Here is a 21002-nt window from a genome sequence, read left to right on the forward strand (position 1 = left end):
TTGGGGGTTGGCAAAACACTAATGCATATGAAATAAAAATAAATTATATATATTTCATTTATGTGCATATATCCAGGTAGGCATATCCTCTGTAGGTGACTTTGGAAGCTAGCTGGAGTTACAGTCAGTAGTGAGCTCTCTGGCATCGGTGCTGAGAATGGAACTCAGGTCCTCTGGAAGGGCAATAAATACTCTTAACTGCTGAGCCCATTTCTCTGGACTCATAAACCTCTTACCTTCGACATATCAGTTCCAGACTCCTTTAGTTCCTCTTGGTTCTTGGCCAATATTTTGCCTTTCAACAGTCTGTTTCATACATGATGTTATGTAGTCATGCACTAGATCTGCTCCCAGAGGCTGCTGGGAAACTCGGAGTATTTCCACTGAATAGAGGCAGTAGACCACTACAGTAAATAATGCAGTCCCTCCTTTAGAAGTCTCAGCTTTGGGTCATGGGTCTCCTCACTGAACTTTGGACAGATATCTCCTCTCAGACTTGGTTTGTCCTCTAGTTCAGGGTTGTTCTGAGTGGATTGGCAGGCTTCAGAGTACAACTTGGGAAGCCAACAGAAGCAAGAATGAGAATGTTCTCATAACTTTCATTGCAATGTGTCTCCTTGGGAAGTGGGAAAGTTGGGGGGAAACGTGTAGGTGGATGGGAAAGTATGTGGTTAAATGGAGGTATTTGGGTGCCAGGGGTACACTGTCTCCTTGTCTGGCTGAAGTCTAAAGTCCAACAGGGACCATGATGTGACCCAGAAGTTCACCCGGCTCTCTGCTGTGGTTGTGACCATCACCCAAAGGACCATAGATCTACTTCACAATAGTGATGCAGAGACGTCCTGTGTCAGGTTGGCTCCATTCCATCCTCTAGAGATGCCTAAGCAGGGAGCCCCTGGACAGTCATGTAGCACTGCTGGAAGGAGGAGCCATCGGACACACAGCCCCAAGCTCTCTCCCTCGGCCACCCCATCATTATTGCCCTCTTAAAGCCCGCCTCTTCCTCTCCAAATCACTTCCTGTTTCTCTCACCTCGATCATATCAACAATCCCTCTACTGGCCTCTGGCTTCTGATGTATCTTTCTTTTAATCTATGGCAAGAACGTTCATTTTGAGCTGTGCGGGATGACGCACAACTATAATCTCAGGGCTCCAGGGAGCAACTACAAAAAAATAACAATAAGTACCTCTCTTCTTGAAATTTGCCCAACAGACTCACTTTTTATTTAAAGCCAGAGAGTGAATCTCATTACCTAGACAGTAAGTCTCATAGCAGGCATGCACACAGGCTGCCCCATGATCCAGCTTTTCTTCACCTTCTCCATTTTGTCTTTCTCTCCTTGCTTTTCCACCCCACACTTTCAGCTGTGGCTATATTAAGTTTTATCCACCCCCGGTGTGCTGTGGGAGCACACATGCCTTTGCCATTTCCCTGACCTCTACCTAGAGAATGCCTGTCCTGGCTATCTGTTTCAGGAGCCCAGACCACCCTGAAACTTAATGGCTTCCCACAGTATAATTGATTACTGATCCACATTTAGCGGAGAGCTCCTCCCTTGAGTCCTTCCTGTAGTCAGATGTCCCTTGGTGACTTTTATACTTAGGACAGACTTTTTCTACCCTCCTTACACCCCTGCTCCTTCTCCAGGTAACTTCTCTGGAAAGCTACTTAAGCTTCCTCACGTCATGACAGCCTCAGAGATTTATCTCATGGTAGAAACTACTGGTCTCCTACCTTTTGAGTTCTCTTAGCATCATTGTTACCGTATTCTTTTGGTCAAAGCATCAAGAGCCAGCAGAGATTCGAAGGTGTAAATAAATGGTTTCCTCCTTCTTTGTGGATTAGCTTGCTTGTCTAATGGGGCTGGGAGTCAGTGGACTCATCTGGGAGATAAACTGCTACGAAGTCTTTTTTGCCCTCTTATTCTGGCAATTTCTATTCGTTCATATAGCATCTCATTTTATGTTACTCTCGTGAAGTCTCCCCCCACTAGCAAGGTAAAGTTTTCCTCTATGTCCAAGAAAATATGTCCAGAGACAGGAAAGAGTCAGTCAGTGAAGGAGACCACTGTAGACTGTGCCCGGGACACTGCACTGTTTGCTGCTGCCTTATTTGACTGTAAATCCTTTCCGGGAAGTGGCTATTCCTGACTCACCCTTGTGTTTCCAGAATATATAGCTCAGTGACTGACACATAGGCACTCAGTAAATAGTAGGCGAGGTAAATTGACTGAATTGCTGGAGTTTTATAATTTCGCACTGAAACCCAGCAATCAATCCCAGCGAATGCCGGGCAGGCCCCCTTCATTCCAGGCGATGAGTCACATATGTCTTGGGACCTCTCAGTTCTTTATATTTTGGTCTTCCACAAGAATAGCAACTATAACACTGAGAATGTCTATCATGAGCCAGGCATGGGACTGAGTATATCATATTCATTATTAATTCATTAGGCCTCACGATAATCGTACATCACCTATTATTATTTTCCACGTTATAAATGATGCCGCACAGAGAAGCCGGTAAGTTCCCCAAGGTCAGAGAGGCCCCATGTTCTTTTTGTTTCCCTGTTTGATCTTGTTTTTTTCTTTTGAGACAAAGTATCACTATAGAGCTCAGGCTAGCCTGGAACTTGAACTCCTGCTTCAGCCTTTGAGTCCTGAGCCTACTGGTGAGCCCTACCATAGCCAGTCAGTCTCTGTACTCTTGACTTCCGAGCTCAGATTTCTCAAAGCATGTTCTCACAGAGGTAACAAGGGTGTCTGTCATAAGGACAGCATCGGAGGATCAAGACTATTTAGCCTGGGGGGAGTGGCAGTGGGGGGAGAATCTGTGTGCAAATCCCAGTGACTTCAGTAGTCATTAGACTGACAGGTTCCTCATGTCTTCTGTGGGAGTCAGAAGGGAGACCAATGGTGGTTTAAGGGACCACATTCTCCCTTCCATGCCTCCCTCCCACTGAGGTTCAGGCTTCCCTAGGAGGCCATGGGCCCCACATTTAGGAGGATGTATGTCAGTTCCTTTTGACATTTATGGGCTCTCCTCCCTTGACAATTGTTTCACAGTCCATGAAAAGTGTGGTATTTCCTCACTAGCACAGGTTTTGAAAGCAGAACTCACATTGCTACCCCATATGCAGTTTATCCGGAAGGAACTTTGGGTACCTATGGTCAACTGCTCCATTTCTCTTTGGTGTTTAGGTAACCAGAGGCTTAGGCACCCCAGGTGCTTAAATAATGCAGGAATCATAAATTATCCATAGCTTAGCCTTTTGCGAGATTTACTGGAACCAATTTAGGCATACCAGTTTCTTTTTGAATGCTGAGAAAATTGTCTCGCCCTTCGGAATCCTCCATGTCTGTACCCGACAGTTGGGAGTTACGTCCCTCCCTGACAAATGGCTGGACTTCAGTTCAGCAGTTACATGATGCAACCCAAAAAACAGTGTGAGGCAATTTTGTTTTCCTGGTCCGCAGGCAGGTTCGTGATAACAACAACTGAGGCTTATTGAAAATAAGAAAGTGCAGACATTGGCTACACACATGTTGATTTGTTAAGACGCTATCCCAGCACAGGCACCAAGTTCATAGACTGAGCGGCACCCTTCAGAGGCTGGAGCATTGGAGAGAAGTCTCATACAATAGATAACGTGAGGTCAAAGTCACAGAGAGCCTCGATGTAACTTTGTGCTTTTTTCTGTATGTCTGTTATCTCTTAGCCAAGGACCAGTCCCCTCAGGGGGATGAAGAGAAAGAGCCTCCAAAGAGCTACCCCTACTCTGTGGAGACCCCATATGGCTTTCATTTGGACTTGGACTTTCTCAAATACGTGGATGACATTGAGAAGGGACACACCATCAAAAGGATTCCTATCCACAGGAGAGCCAAGCAGGCTAAGTTTAGTACCCTGCCCCGAAACTTCAGCCTTCCCAACAGTGGGGACCGCTCCCATGCTGCTCCTCCCCAGCAGAACTGGTCTCCTGTGGTACCCAGAAAGATATCCCTGGGGACCCAGGAGCAATCCCAGTCAGTCCCACTGAGTGATCTCCCCCAGGCCACAGTGCATGGCAATGAGCTGAGTTACCACAGAAAGGCCCTCTTGGCAAAGGACACCAGGCAGGTGGAGGCTGGTTCTCTGGAGGATGCTGGGAGTGGACGGCCCCAGCTGTTGAGAGCATCCAGCATGCCCGCTACACTGCCGCAAAACCAGGCCCCCGAAGAGCCCAGCCTGACCTCAGGCCCTTCCACACTTCTTGCCCTCCCTCCTCTCCAGGATGAAGGCAGTGTCCAGGATGGTACCTTTGACCCTGCAGAAGGGCTCGTGGGTTTCCAAGCAGCAGCCCAGTCAACAGACACAGCGGTGGGAGAACTGGAGCCAGCAATCCCAGAGCCGGTCTGGGAGGGGGCTGAACCAGAAGAAGGTGACATCAAGGCTGCAAGTCACCTCTCTCAGCCGGCTCCTTCCTCCTCAGTTCAGAATGTCTCAGTGGATCTAGAGGAGGTAGACATTCAGCACCATACTAGAACAGCAGACCTGGCGTTATCACCTGGCTCCTCCACTCCCAGCCCTCCCCCTCTGCCGTCCCCCATCCCTGAGAACGAGCTCTCCCTGGAGGAAATTGAGCTCAATATCAGTGAGATCCCGCCCCCTCCACCCATAGAAGTGGATGTGAGGAGCGTCGGTGTCCGGGTAACAGAGGAGAGCCTGGGCCTGGTGGAGACTGATACCAGCAGCATCTCCAGTCTGAAAAATCAGGTCCTGGACCTAGAGGACAAATTGTCAGGGAGAACTGAAGAGCTCGCCCAGGTCAGAGCTGCCCTTGAGCAGCAGGAAGAAGAGACCAAGGCTAGGGAGCAGAGGATTCAAGAATTGGAGTGTACTGTAGCCCATTTAGAAGAAAAGCTTAGTCAAGAGAAGGCCAGTGACGCTCTGGACAGGACTGACGCCATGGTGAACACTGACCCCCTCCGTGAACTCATCCCTAGAGAGTCACAGGACAAGAACATCGGGGTCAATCTGCTGAGCACTCCAGATCCTGAATGCTGGGCATCGAGAGCAGAAAAGAATGGCTTCCCATGGGTCCAAAATAATCACAAGCAAAGCTATCAGAGCCCCGAAGAACCCGCACTGCCACCCCAACTGTCACTGCCAAGGGGGCCTGAGCAGATCCTCGCCTCATCCTTATGTAGCTGCCTCTCCATGGAACTCCGGATTGAAGAGGAGGTTTCTGAACAGGAGAGAGACCCAGAGGGGGGAGCTGGGGGCTTGAGCAGGGCAGCAGGAGGCTCTCCCTGGAGCAGAAGAGAATCCGCTCCAGTGATCAGGGAGGAGGCCAGCTCACAACTCCCAGGGGCAGAGCGTCCAGGAAGGCCAGCAAGTTCCCCACAAGACGCCACAATCGGGCAGTATGTCAAGAAGATCCAAGAGCTACTGCATGAGCAGTGGAACTGCCTGGAGCACGGGTACCCGGAGCTGGCCAGCGCCATCAAGCAGCCTGCCTCCAAGCTCAGCAGCATCCAGAACCAGCTGCTCAGTTCCCTTAACCTGCTGCTCTCTGCCTACTCAGCTCAGGCGCCAGAGCCCAAGGAATCCCCTGTTCCGCCCCCCTCCACCCCTCCCCCACCTCCAGGTAACTATTCATGCCTACTTTCCTTCAGGGGATGAGGGCTTTTAATTCCACGGGTATGTTTTTGAAAAGGATTTTAACACCCTCATGGACTCAGGAGAATAAAAACTGATTGTGGAGGCCTTGCTGCTGGATTGTATCTGGCTGCAGAGTCACCACATACAGCTACCACAGGCAACAGAGTGGTATGGAGGAGAAACCATTTGCCAAGCCTTAAGCCTGCAGCCCGGAGCCTTCCCTGAGGCCACCTTGTCTGTGGCTCATTGTGTGCAGGCCATTGTCTTGGGCAGACAAGGATCCTGCAGGTACACTCTTCCCGGGTGTCCCTTCTTTGCCAGTTCCCACTTTCCTTGCTGGCTTCTCACTTCAGAGGTTTTCTCTAACTTGAATTTGGAAGAACATTATAATGAGATCTTGTTGTGGTAAAAATTAAAAAGGAACGTTTTCTGTCAGTTCCCGCAAGCCTCCCTCTCCCAGCTGTCTCCCTTTTAGTCACCCTATCCGTGCGGTCCCCTAGGCGGTAGTTACCAAGCCTGGCACACACACACACACACACACACACACACACACACACACACACACACACATTTTGTTCTTCGGGCCCTTGCTTGTTTTTACTTCACGTGAGCAACAGAAGCAGATCCGCACGCTCCAACTGCCTCGCAGCCCATTTCTTTCACACAGTCCTCTTTAGCCCAGTAAATCAAAGTTCCAGAAACTCGTAATTTAGCAATTGGACTTACGTATTAAATTCTCGATCCACAATACATCCACAGAATAAATTCACTGCCAATTAATAAAGATAGAAACCGCCCACCTAGACAAGACAAAAATTGACCCAGACCACCTGGATCGGAACCATCTTCCTCCGTCATGTCCATCTTGATTCCTCTTTCCTCCTTCCTTCCTTGACTTTTCCCTGCCTACCCTTCTTTCTCATTCAATGATAGGCTGGACCCGCCTTGCCGCATAATGACATCATCCTACAAGATCTGAAATAGTTCATTTACTATTTGTCTGAGAGAAGATAAGGAAGAGGGAGGGAGGGCAAGGAAGAGGAGGGGGTGCTCACATACGGAAGTCACCCGTGAGCTGAGCAGAGATGACTAAGTCGTCACGCACACTCTGCTGTTGAGTGAAGCCGAATTGTCTAGTGCCTTACAGAAAGTAAGTTGGCTCCCTGCCACAGGCCACAATCAGCTGCTAAACTTTTCTGCTGCTTCTAGACTTACCAGTGGGGAACTGTCTTCCGTGCCATCACATAGCACAAGGTTTGTGACCTGGGTCACGTATCAGTCATGAGTCCAGTGTCATCACAAGTGACAATGTGCACGCTATCCAAAGCACTCTTGCGATGTCCTTGAGTAGAGACGGGTATAGAATCTCATCCACAGACCTGAGCTCTGCCACACCATTCTGTGTGCAAGTCTGAGCTCCAGACCCCCAGCCCCGGGATAAAGGCAATGCCAACACCGCACACACGGTTCTGAGACGCGTTCCAATACTACTCTGCTGTTGTGGCATAATTAAAAAAGCACATGACCGGTTCCCGGGAGTTCCCAGTCCTCACGGATCCGCATGCTCTTGCTATTTTCCATGCCACTCTAGCCCCAAGCATGGCTTCCTGTCACGGACTCTGCTCACACTCCCAACAACCTAGTGAAGTCATGACTCAACAAACTCAACAACCAGGTTTATATGTTAGTTACTCAATGTACAATACATCCACACCGTTAACTTACTACCAGTTGATAAGGATATAAACCACCCACCTAGATAAGATACAGTTTGCTCATCTAGACACAGAAAATCCTGCACATCCATCCCTTAAGACAGTCATAACAACCTGTATCTATGTAGAGATGCATGGCGAGAATCATCTATGTCTGCCTCCATGCTGCTTCTCCCGGCTGCTCTCCCCCTTGCTCTGGTCTCCTCTCCTCTCTAAAACTTTCTCCCACCCATCCTTCCTTCTCATCCAATGATGGGCCTCGTTCTATCCTGTACCTGCCTTCACCTACATAATGACATCAACCTACACTCTGTCATCCACACAGAGAGAAGGACATTACTCCCAGGTACACAGCTCTGCAAACACTGAGCCTGAGGCCCTCCGGCTAACAGCCCCAAAACATCTGAACTGCATTATCTGCCCCACCCCCTGCCCTTTCTCCCTTTTCATATACCCATATCCTCTCAAAGCAATAATCTAGTTTATATTCCCTAAGGCCATTCTAACCTGTGATATTGTGTCTGTTTAGAGATCTCTCCGTCGACCAGCCTTAAATCCATAATGAAAAAGAAAGACTATGGCTTCCGTGCAGGAGGTAATGGGACCAAAAAGAACCTTCAGTTTGTTGGGGTTAACGGTGGGTAAGCATCACTCGTGAAGCTCAGAATGCCTTCCCTGCTCCCTAACCCGCTATTGTCCTTAGGACCCCTTCCCCGGGGGACACATCTGTGTCTCATTCTCCTGCAGGGACTCAAACTCCATGGCCTGTTAACACTCCATATTGGGTTTGCACATGTCTGACTCCTTGCCAGTTGTGCTGATCTATTGGAACCTCTACTTATAGTGTGGCTTCTCCAGAGTCCACCTCAAGGTGGCCTGTGGGAGTTCAGGGTCTCTAGGTCCTGTGAGGAAGGTCTCTGACTTGAACATGACACTGAAACTAGCACAAGCATGGCTGGTTTGTTGAACTTTATTTTTTATTTTTTATTTATTTATTATTTATTATTTATTTATTTATTTATTTATTATTTCTGGTGCTGAGACTTGAACCCAGACACACACTAGGAGGCACTCTGTCTACCACAAGCCCAATCCACCTTTATTTTTTCTCTTCCTCTAATGTACTACACATCAAACAAAAAACAACTAGTCCATTCATACAGAACATGAGCCAAGCCTTCTCTAGGCTGGGAGAGTGAGAGTCAGACACAGCCATAGGCCATCTAACACCATCTGAGAAAGCGATCCTTGAGGGATTTCATCACTGGGTGAGCATCAGAGGGCTACACAAGCTAGGCCATCAGTGACGTCACTAAGCAGTACAATCTGGTGTGTATGCAGTCTGTGGTTGAACAGTATGTTCTTAAATTGTACCTGACTGCATCCTAAATTGGTCATTCCACAAATGTTCAGTAGAAGACAGCTATATGCTAGGTGACAGGGTTTAAAAAAACGAATCAAGTGAATCCCGGTTGCTACCTTTAGCTCAGAGGGAAGTGAAGAGCAAAAGGAGCTGAGTGAGAAGGCTCTGCAGGTGAGAGCGCTTGCCACCAAGTCAGGACCTGAGTTAATCCCCAGGATTAGGTGGAAGGCGAGAACTGACTCCCTCAGATTTGTCCTCTGACCTCTCTCTCTACACACACCGTGATATGAGTGTGTGTGTGTGTGTGTGTGTGTGTGTGTGTGTATGTGTGTGTGTGTACTCAAATAAATAAATAATATATGTAATACAATTTTAAGAAATAAGAAAGAGGGGGTTAGAGAGATGGCTCAGCAGTTAAGAGCACTGGCTACTCTTCCAGAGGACCCAAGTTTAATTACCAGCAACCACATGGCAGCTCACAACTGTCTGCAACTCGACTTCCAGGGAATCTGACACCCTCAAACATCAGTGTACATAAAATAAAAATAAATAAATTATTTAAAAAAAACATAAGAAAGAAGAAAGTGCTGACTGGCAGTTCTCTTGGCAGGAAGTACAGGATGCTGCTGCAAACACAGGAATGGGTTGTATAGCCCAGACCTGAAGGGCCCTGAAGGCTTGCCGCCTACCTTCTTTCCTGCTTGCTTGCCCTGCCCACCGACTCTTCTCCTGGCTACTCCTCAGTGTTTGGAACTCTAGAACCACGTGCTCGTTGTGGCTGTATATCCTGGGCACCAAGCCTTGAAAATTCTTGATTCCAATCATGGAGACGAGTGCAGTTAGCGTGGGGTACAGTCACACATACTGAGAATGCTAAGTATTCCAACGTCCTGGTGTGTGACCAAGGTTAAAAGCCCGTATTATACACATACACACACACTTTATTTTTCGACAGGATCTTACTTTGTAGCCCCCCAAGATAGCCACTCACTCAGCCCTCCTGCCTCACTGCCCTGAGTGTGTACCACCACGCCCAACTGTAACCCACGTTCTACTGGAAGTAAGTCTTCCTTCAGTCTCCCTCATGGACATTCTATTCGTGGCTGTTATCACACAGAGCCTGTGTGGAACAGGCCCTGAGGGTTCACCAGAAGTAATCTGGACTAGAGTAAGGGGGCTAAAGGAGGAAATTTAAGGTGGATATGGGGATCCTGAGACTTGGGCTCCTCTCTGGTCCTAACATTAGGATTCCATGTACTGGTGTTGACATTGAACCACTGGCCCTGGTCAAGAAGGATGACCCAAATAACCTTTGTCTCTTCCGTAGCTATGAGACCACATCTAGCGAGGACACCAGTGGGGAGGACAGCTCCCCTGAGGACTTGTCTGACAGTGAGACCGAGAAGAAACAAGACCGCTCAGAGCCCAGGGAGGACAGAGACCTGCATCTCAGCTGTGAGGCCGGGCAGGGAGTCTCCAAAGGCACCAGTAACTCAGGCCACATGAGTGAGCCGGGGAAGGGAGCCTCTCACCTGAGGGCCGAGAGGTGAGTCGTGTGGGTAAAAATGGGACACATGTTCCTCTAAAGAGGGGCAAGGGCATATCTTTATCTAGTCCCTTTTGTGTGTGTACATTTCTATCAATCCGTTCAGCATTTGTTGAGATTCTATTTTGTGCCAACTCCTTTGCTGGGTAAACTAAACACATGTGACTCTTGCTTTCATGAGGAAAATCCCCAGTGGCCCAGGTTTTTTTCTATATATAAAACAAGCATTTGTTGGTGCTGTGAATAGGACGGACTTGGCCCGTGTTATTTTATGGAATCCTCTCTGCAGTCCTGGAAGGTAGACCTTACTGCAATCCTTTCTGTATAGACGTGGAAACAAAGGCTTTGGGAGACGAGGTGATGCCCCTGAGTAGGGCAGGGATTTGGGCCCAGGTCCTCCTAATTCCACACAGACTCTCCTGTCATGGAGCTTTGCGTGGCTGACGACAGCTGCCCAAACTTGCAGTTCCTCACTTGGACCATCCGGGTCTTGAACCTGTAGTCACTTCAGTGTCCTCATCCAGGAAGCAAGGATTGCAGCCAAATGGGTTTGATCTAAGGACTGTATGAGGAAGGCTGTGAAATGCCTGGCTCAGAGTAAATTCTCAATATATAGAAATAAGCCAACCAGAACCACTGACGTCACCTCTGCTACCCTCAGCCTGGGTGTGAGGGACGAAAGAACAGAGCTGACGGTCAAGCAGGCCCTCAGGGCTGCTCCATTGCAACAGCCCAAGATGGCAGAGGATGTCCTCACAGTGATGGGAGAAGTCCCTGCCACGTATCACGCCAGCCTCACAGGCTCTCATTCCACCCGCTTGGCTCCCGTGTGCTGTCCTTCATGGAGGACTAACGGGAAGAGTCTGCAGGCACGGGCTGGGTTCTTTGGCTTTTCCTGTGCGCCCAGGTGGGACAGCAACACTTTCCTTCCGGGCAGGACAGTGACTACCATTGGGCCCTTGCCGCACGTCTTCCTCAGCTGTTCCAGCCCCTGCCAAAAGCAGCGTGAAAAGACAGAGCCTGACTTCAGAGCCACAAAAAGCTCCGAGCAGCCATGTTGTTCAGGAACGTCCCTCATTGTGGAAAAGTCGCCCTCTTGACTATTTGAGCTGCTGAAAGTGGAGCGTGAAAGTCCTTTTTGTCAGTGCGTTGAAGCTGATATGCAATCTCTCTATTTTCCTTAGATATAAACCCTCAGAGGAGTTTCTTAACGCATGCCAGGCACTGAGCCAGCACCTGCCGGAAGCCGGGGCCACCAACAAGCAGCTCCTGGTACTCAGATTTTTCAGTGTCGCACAGAGGTTTCCGATGGGGGTGACTTTGGTCCCTTACCTAAGGCAGCAGTGTGTGTGGACACACGTGAGCCTCCCCTCAGGCATTCTACGGTTTACACAAATGCTGTTCCTGCAGGAGATAGGCTAGACTGAGGGAAGAGTAGGGTTAATACACACAAGCAAGCTGGCCGAGCCGGGCGGTGGCACCTGCCTTTAATCTCAGCACTCAGGAGGCAGAGGGAGGTGGACCTCTTGAGTTCAAGGCCAGCCTGGTCTACAGAGCAAGTTCTAGGATAGCCAGGGCTACACAAAGATTCGACAAAAAAAAAAAAAAAAGGCACATGGCTGGGTCCTACTTCCGGTTAACTCAGTGCCCAGGCCTGGTTTCCTCGTTAGTAAATGACAGTGATTGGTGGTCTGTCTCCATCACCCTTGAGCCCCCACATTTGATTCTTCTACGCCACTGCTTTGCTTAATGTATACTCACGGGTCAAGAGACCAGAAGTCAGAACACACCTCCATTCGATCTCCCCCACCCTCATGTCCCACGGAGATTTGAACCTGTGATTCCTATGTTCTATTTTTAATCAAGAGCTACTGGGCTGGGCCAGGAGACAGCTGTCAGGCCCGAAATGAAAAAAACCCGTAAGCGCTTTCAAGACTGTTCGCTTCCTCAGCAGGGCAGCCCGGAGATCAAACCGATCGATTCAACCGTGTTTGTTACCTGCCTAGCTCTCCTGTTTTTTGTTTTTTAATTTTTTATTTTTTATCTTAGCGGATTTGGCAAATAGCATTTCCCAGACTGCTTAGAAGCCAATACGTGAGGTGGCAGTTGATGGAGACTCCTGGTGCTCAAATTACATAACTAAGCTCTGTTCTAACTGTCCGTTCATCCTGAGATAAATTCTCCTGCAGCCCGACCTGATCTCAAACTCACTATATTGCCATGACCTTGAGCTTTCTGATCCTCCTGCCTCTGCCTGTCACTGTGTGCTGAGAACTGGGTGCTCATTAAGCTCTTTGTTTAAAATCTACCACTATATTCCACCATACCAGGGCCTTCCTCCATATTTTCTTGATTCCGTAGATCAAGAAGATAGTTGAATTCCTAGAAGTGTTTCAGCCACAAATAATTCTTCTGTTTCTGTTCTGGAAAAATCTACATTTATGCAAGTTTAGCACCGCCCGTATTAAATCACACCTTAGGATGGGATTCTCCCTCACCTTGACCTTGCCTGAGAGACAAAGTAGGTTTTAAAATTGCCTCACCCTTCAGAACTATGAAAACAAGGATGCCAGACCTGGGTTATAACGGGGACAAGAAATATTTGATGAGGGTGTATGCTCACACAGCTCAGCTAGAACGTATGTCTGGTCATGCGAATTTAATAACTTCCAGAACGAGAATAAGGTCATTTAAAATCACCACATCCCGGTAGCATCTCTTGCCTTTAGATAAATATTAGATAAATATTCTAAACATGTGGCCTTAACCACTTGGGCTTGTCACACACAGAACTGATGTCTCTCCATATTTGTTTTAAACATGGTTGCCGATAGATGGGAAGTAGGGGGTGTGAGGGGGTAGAATCACACAGGCCTTGAGTGTGCCGCAGGGATCGTGGTCCTTCCATCTCAGACCCCCGATAAGTCATACGAAGGGCTGAGGGGAAGTGAGGAGAGAGGTGCATCCGAAGCTGGCTTATCCAAGGGCCACTGAGAGCTCCAACTAGGGCACCCAGGCCAGGAAGCTCTTGTCATCAGAGTCTTCTCCCATTTCAGAGGCAAAGCTTGAATACCATCAGCCAGGAGTGGTTCCGCGTGTCCAGCCGGAAGTTATCTAGCCCCGAGGCCGTGGCCGCCTGCCTCCTCGAGGTCCAGCCTCAGTCTCCACATCTTCTGAAGCTACTTGTCAACTTGGCTGACCGAAGCGGGAACACAGCCCTTCACTACAGTGTGTCGCACTCCAACTTCGCCATTGCCAAGCTTCTGCTGGACACAGGTCAGAAATGGCGGTTACAGTCTGTGTCCCTACCTCCTGAATGCCTGACCCCAAATCATTCTCCTGCCTCAGCCTCGTCAGTAGCTAGGACTACAGTAAGCGTCTTTTTGTATCATATTTCCTTCTCCTACTGAGTTCTTGTTGTAGTCCAGGAACAGAAATGGGTCATTTGCCTGCTATTTTTTTTCTTGTTTTTTTTTTTTCTTTTTGAGACAGTGTTTCACTAGGTTGCTCAGGCTATCCTGGAACTCACTATGTAGACCAGGCTGGCCTCAAACTCACAGAAATCCTCCTCCCTCTGCCTGTGGAGAGCTGGGATTAAAGCATGTTTGGTTGCTATTGTTTGGGGTTTTTTTTTAAGATTTATTTACTTATTTTATGCATGTGAGTACACTTTGCTCTCTTCAGACACACCAGAAGAGGGCATCAGATCCCACTACAGATGGTTGTGAGCCACCATGTGGTTGCTGGGAATGGAATTCAGGACCTCTGAGAGAGCAGCCAGTGCTCTTAACCACTGAGCCATCTCTCCGGCCCCTTGTTTTGCTGTGTAATGTTGAAATCATCACAGGCTTGCACATCTTCCTTGCACCCCTAAGGTGTCATCAGTAAAATAGCTTTCACATTGCAGTTAAGCAAACTGTGACTTGGGGTTAGAGAAGTTGCTGAGGTCGTAGAGTAGATTTTGCATTTGCTCTGCCTAACTCCAGAGCTGTTCCACATTTTAGGAAAAACCACCTTCTCCTTAAAACAGTATTTAATGAAGGCATGAGTCCAGTTTGACTTGGGCATCTCTCCCCAAGTGTCTATTGGTTACTTATGACTTATGAATCAGGAATGCAAAGGTGACCCAGGAGTGAGCCCTCCATTTCTCCAAAGCTTATAGCTTAAGTCAGACTTGGGGCTCATCAATAAGAACAGGTCACATTTCCAGAGGACCCAGGTTCAATTCCCGGCACCCACATGGAGGCTCACGCCTGTCTGTAACTCTAGTTCCAGTGGCCCGACACCCTCTTCTGGCCTCCACAGGTAACAGGCATACATGCATGCAGGACACATACATACATGAAGGCTAAACACCTATATGTATAAAATGTTAAGGGGTTGGGGATTTAGCTCAGTGGTAGAGTGCTTGCCTAGGAAGCGCAAGGCCCTGGGTTCGGTCCCCAGCTCCGAAAAAAAGAACCAAAAAAAAAAAAATGTTAAGATGAGTTTTTAAAAAATCAGCATGGGATGGGGTGATGCCTCAGGAGAGGAACTTAGATGTGATCTGAAGATGAAGTGAGGCAAGTCCAGTTCAGAGCAGCAAAGGTGCACAGAGCAGCCTGAGAAATCCTAGAAGAGAACTCTGTGGGACGCGAGAAACAAAAAGCTCCTGGCTTGGACAGTGGGTGAACTAAGGCTGGGAAGGTAAACTGGAGGCAACAGGCAGAACCTTGGGTACCGATGGCACTTGAACGATGTTTGGAAGGTGCTGGGCAGCTGATCAGTTTTTGTGTGGAAAGCACATGGTCGATAAATCCTTCAGAAGTGTGACTCAAGGTAGGACTGGGTTGGCCACAGTTGAGGAGGTGACAAGCAGACCGGAGGGCATCTCAGGGGTCCACAGAGAGACAGTGCACGCGTACAGTAGGTGGAGGTGGTCACATCCAAAGGGTGAAAGAGATGAACCAGCCGTGAGGTGAGGAGAGTGCCAGGATGTGTCAAGCTCCGGTGGCTGAGAAGGGGATGGTACTATAAACAGGAAGGACCAGGCGTGAGAGATGCAGCGGTCAACTTAGGGGGGTTTCAGATATCCGGCGGGTCATTCAGGTAAAATGTTCAGAAGGCTATCAGTAATTGATATATGCATAAACACATACATGTGTGTATATATATACATATATATATGCAGTCAAAATGCTCATATACATAAAATAAAAATAAGATATTAAAAAGAAAAATAAGAAAGAATTCCAGATCTAGGATCTGAGGTGGTGGCTTGCTGCCAATCTGACAACCTGAGTTTGATTCCTAGGACCCACATAATAGAAGGATAGAACTGACTCTTGAAAATTGTCCTCTGATCTCCCCGTGTGAATAATAACACACACCTACACACACACACCTACACACACACACACATCTACACACCTATACACCCACACACCTATACACCTACACACACACAAACACCTACACACACCTACATACACACACACACCTACACACACACACTACACCTACATACACACACACACACACACCTACACATACACACCTACACACACACCTATACACCTACACACACACACACCTACACACACACACCTATACACCTACACCTACACCTACACCTACACACACACACACACACACACACACACAACACACACACACACACACACACAAATATTTTTTAAAAATGTAAAATACAACTCGACCGGAAAGCTCCTGTCTGTAATCCTAGCATGTGGATGGCTGAAACAGGAGGAACGCCATAAACTCGAGACCAGCCTGGGCTACGTAGAGAATTGCCAGCCTGGGCTACAGTACAGACTCGGTCTCAAAACACCCGGCAACCAACTATTGGTTCCCAGTAGTTAAGTGAAGGAAAGAGGGGTGACTCTTATACACTTACAACTTTGCACAGCTCTGTTAAGTCAACTTGAGGTTCTTCCCAGGAGCATCACAGGTGCCATACACATTGGCAGCCTGTAATTCTCTCTGATACTGACATCATCAAGGGGTTAAATTAGAGTTCTGGCACTGAGTCAGCGGGGCTGCTCTGCCTTCTCCACAGGCTCCAGGCTACCATCAGGATGGGGTAGCCTTAGTGGGTGCAGTACTAGTGCGGAAGAACACGGCCCTGTTCTGTGTCTCAGGCTCCTTGTTGGGGGGTGATAGCACGGCAGGAGCAGTGGCAGCTACACTGATTCAATATGACAATGCACATGCACCTTCATACGCCCATAATCCTTATGATTTAGTATGACGATGCACATGCACCTTCATACACCCACAATCCTTATGATTTAGTATGACGATGCACATGCACCTTCATATGCCCACAATCCTCACACGGTTGTGGACCAGAAACCAGCCGCATTTCCCAGGTGAGTAAACAGACAGGAAGATGTCACGAGTGAGATTGAAGTCCAGAGCCAGTAAGAGGCCAAACAAGATCTGTTTCTACTGCCCAAGCAGGTTCCCAGGAATGGATGATGAGGATTGAAAGCATCTATCATTTGCACGAAGACCACAAAGACTAGAAACATGGGGCTGCATGTAACCCTTGTCTTTAGGAAGCCCCAAGGCTTGAAGTCTGCTCAACGTCTGCTCAGAGTGAGCCAGGCAGAGTCTGCATGAACAACCTGAGATCTGGGGGCAGTAAGTTCTTGCTGCAGCTAACCAAGAGCCCGGCTCACACTCATCTACCTTGAAACCTTCCCCACCGACACACTGAAATAGCTGAATAAACACAGGCAAAGGGGCTGAAGGCTGGCTGAGGACATGGAGCTGAATGTGGCGTTCCTCCTCATCAGCAAAAGGCAGAGCTGTCACCCTCCAAATCTGGGCTCCCTTCAGAGGGCGGTTATGACACGCCCGGAAGGTACATGGCTAAGTGCGTGATTATTGAGGAGGGAGCCACAGAGCACCCCTCTGTGGGCAATTCTCGGTGTTGTGTCCTTTATTTTGCCTGAATGTCATTGCGGCTTGTTGAATGGAAACATGCTCAGTTGAGAGCCTTCCCCTCTCTCCTCCATGGATGGTTGACTTGCCCACTGGGCACTGCTCAAAAGCAGCTGCTGGAGGAATATGGGTTTCTCCTTCTGTGCTCTGCGGAGCAGAGAGACATCACTACTGTGCTACAGATCATGTTTCTGTTTGTTTTTTCTTTCTTTCTTTTTTTTTTCTTTTTTTTTCAGAGCTAGGGACCGAACTCAGGGCCTTGCGCATGCTAGGCAAGCGCTCTACCACTGAGCTAAATATCCAACCCCCAGATCATGTTTCTAAAGAGACATCTGCACTTCTTAAAGCAAACATAAATCAGGCAAGGGTAACAATTAAAATGTATTAAGAAGGCAGCCCAGGGGCTGGAGAGATGGATCAGTGATTAAGAGCACTGACTGCTCTTCCAGAGGTCCTGAGTTCAATTCCTAGCAACCACACCGTGGCTCACAACCATCTGTAATAAGATCTGATGCCCTCTTCTGGTGTGTCTGAAGACAGCTGCAGTGTACTCATGTACAATAAATAAAACTTAAAAAAAAAAAAAAAGAATGTGGCAGTCCAGGATCCACTTCTTCTTCTTCTTTTATTAATTATGTTTATTTATGAGGGTAGGGACACATGTGCCACAGTGTACATGTAAAAGTCACAGGAAAACTTGTGAGAGTTTGTCCTCCTCTTCCACCATGTAGGACCCAGGGATTGAACTCGTGTTGTCAGGTTGATGGCAAGTGCTTTTACCCACTGGCCCAATGGGTTCACTTATTTTTTTGGTCATAGTGAGGATCAATAGAGTTGTCACATAGTTTTTGTCACCTGTGGGCCTGGTCATAACAATGGTGGGCGCCCCAGGGAAGAAGACTGTTACAAAGGAGCCAGACCTGGTTTTCTATGTCTGCTGTGTCTATGTTCCTACGGCACATTTCAGAAATATTCTTTGAGTGTGATGAAAGAATATCAGATTTTTTTTTCTTTCTCTCAAAACGTACAAGGAGGCCCGATATTTGTTCGTAAATCAGATCTGTTGTAACAAATACCTAAGTCTACACGAGTGTCATTCTGAATGATGATACCAATGGCTGCTGCTAGGGCCTCTGGTATTTACTATGTGCTCTCCTTGGTGATTATTTATAATAACCATAATTTTTGTCCTGATCTATTGAGACACACAGCATTCTGCAGTAAGCAACCGCACGAGATGATTTGAGTTTCCACTCAGAACTGTCCTGTTGTGTTGTCATTTGGGTCACAGGTCGCAATCCGTGTGTGTAATCCTGCCTCATCTTTGATGCAGAAGGACATGAAAGTGTATCTTGGGGGCTACACTTTTACCTTCTCACTCATTACTTTGTCTTTAAAGGATGCCAGTTTGTCATTCTACCACGAAAAGCATGTTCTCCACTATTCTGGTATTCAAATTAGGAAGCTCTTTCCTTCCCTCAAAGACTCTTCACTGTTTGTCTTGAATTGTTTTTCTGCCCCTGGTCCATGGTTCATGAGTCCTTAGGAAGACCCTGGATTTCTCTGGCTTTTAACATCCTCATCTAGAAAGAGCTGTGCTATGCCCAGGTTTACAAAATAAAGTCATCAACATTGACCCCTCGTCTATGGCTGCCCCTTTTGTGGTCCTCCTTTGCTGGGCATCCTCAGAAAATCTCTAGAGAAGGTTAGCTAACTGCAATGGCTGCTAACAATGTGAGCTGTGGAAACACTAGTCAACAGTGTGAGCTGGCAAGCAGCATCCTGTCCACTCTTGAGGAGCGGTGTGGTTTTAACTCAGCTCTTCCAGCGCCCATTCCTGCCTTCGTAGGTGTCTGCAATGTGGATCATCAGAACAAAGCTGGCTACACTGCTGTGATGATCACGCCCTTGGCTTCTCCGGAGACAAAAGAAGACATGGCGGTCGTCTGGAAGCTCTTACGAGAAGGGAACGTGAACATACAAGCAACTCAGGTAGGTGGAGAGCACTTGATCTCTCTGCTTCTTGACGAACACAACACCCTCCAGTTTTATTCTGCCAGTATGGTGAGGAATTCCGTGTGGATCCATGGAGAGTTTTCTACTTCCGAATGCTGGGCCCCCAGATAGCATCTATCCAAAGCTCCAATGCTTGGTTTTCCTTAAAAGCTCTTGGGACCTAGAGAAGCTGGTGCAAGGGTCACTGACTAAAACAGGGCAAATTCCATCGGGACTTAACTTCTGCAACTAAATTTCAAATGTTAGTTAGCTTTCGGGAAGAGCTTTGCTGGTCGGCTGCTGCTATCAGTCACCTTTGTGAGTGACTCATCAGATCTTGACCCAGGACACTTAGGAAGCTTAATTACCTGTCATGTCCTCTCTTCCTAGAGTCTTTTTTTTTTTTTTAATGTGTTGTATTTTTGAGACAGAGTTTCTCTGTGTAACCCACGCTGCCCTGGAACTCACTTTATAGACCAGGCTGGCCTCAAGCTTAGAGATCTGCCTCCCAAGTACTGGGGTTAAGGCATGTGCCATCATACCTGGCTATTTTATTATTTTTAAGTGTAGCTCTGTCTACCATGTACCTTTAGAGGCCAGAGGTGTCAGGTCTCCAGGAACTGGATTTATAGGCAATTGTGAGCTCCCCAAATGCATGCCAAGAACCAAATTCATATCATCGGTTAGAGCAATCCATACTTAACTCCATGTCTCCAGTTCGCCCAAGTCTTTTTAACAGAGTCATGAATCTCCACCAGACCAATGGAGAATTTAGGTAGCAGAGTAGGTGGGACCTAATACCAGTCACTTACTTACCTCCCAGGGCTCTTCTAACCCAGAGGCTTACTGTAGAATTTGCTGCAACCGAGCTAAAATGCCTAGCATACCTCTTTGGTCCTTATCCTAGCTGGGTCTTAAATCAAGTCTGTCTTTCCTCACCTCCTTATCCTCTAACCAGAATGAGCAATGCCTGAAATAAGTCACTTATCATGAAGGGACGTAGTGGCAGTGGATGTTTGCATCTATGTTTGAGAGCCTGGGTCGTTCTCAGGGATTTATACAAAAGAAGAATTTATCTGGGCTTATGGTTTCAGAGTTGTCAGTCTATGGCTGTTCGGTCTTATCGCCTTTTCCCCAGTAGTGAGAAAGAGTGTCATGGAAGGAACACACAGTCGGAAACTGTTACCTCACTGCAGAAATAGGAAAGGAGAAGAGGAAGGGAGGAAGAGAGGAACACACACACACAGGAGAGAGAGAGAGAGAGAGAGAGAGAGAGAGAGAGAGAGAGAGAGAGAGAGAGAGAGAGAGAATGAATATATTTCTAGTATTCCCTTCAAGGGCGAACCTCAGTGAATAACTTATTCCCACCAGACCCCGTGTTTCAGGATCCACCACACCTCCCAGTGGTTCCACAGACCAGGTAATGAGTCTTTAACATATGAGGACACTTGTCAGCAAGTCACAGTAATTGTATTACAAGAAAATAACCCCGAACTTGAAGAAGCTGAGTCTTTTTTAAAAGACAGCAAACCTGCCCTGCCCTGCCCTGGGAGACACAGCCTCTTCCAAAGCTGTTGGCTGTGGAAACTTTAAAAGAGCATCTGGGGGCTGGAGATATGGTTTGTTGGCTAAGAGCACTGGATGCTTTTCCAGAGGACCCAGGTTTGATTTCCAGCATCGACATGGCTGTTCACAACCATCTGTAACCCCAGTTCCGGAGAATCTGATGCCTTCTTCTGACCTCGTCCAGCACAGGCATGCAGGCAAAACACAAAACAATAATACTGAAAC

General features: G+C 47.7%; 1 protein-coding gene across 1 annotated transcript in view; it reads left to right on the forward strand.

The window, feature by feature from the left end:
* Positions 1-21002, forward strand: part of Kank4 (KN motif and ankyrin repeat domains 4) — a 31886-nt gene that overhangs the window by 2502 nt on the left and 8382 nt on the right. Inside the window, exons 2-7 of the mRNA XM_032901805.1 lie at positions 3720-5630; positions 7889-8000; positions 10050-10268; positions 11453-11540; positions 13325-13544; positions 19066-19208. Of these exons, the coding sequence (XP_032757696.1) occupies positions 3720-5630; positions 7889-8000; positions 10050-10268; positions 11453-11540; positions 13325-13544; positions 19066-19208 (2693 nt within the window). The remainder of the gene's footprint in view (positions 1-3719; positions 5631-7888; positions 8001-10049; positions 10269-11452; positions 11541-13324; positions 13545-19065; positions 19209-21002) is intronic.

The sequence above is a fragment of the Rattus rattus genome, chromosome 1 (genome assembly GCF_011064425.1).
Source record: "Rattus rattus isolate New Zealand chromosome 1, Rrattus_CSIRO_v1, whole genome shotgun sequence".
Taxonomy (NCBI): Eukaryota; Metazoa; Chordata; class Mammalia; order Rodentia; family Muridae; genus Rattus; species Rattus rattus.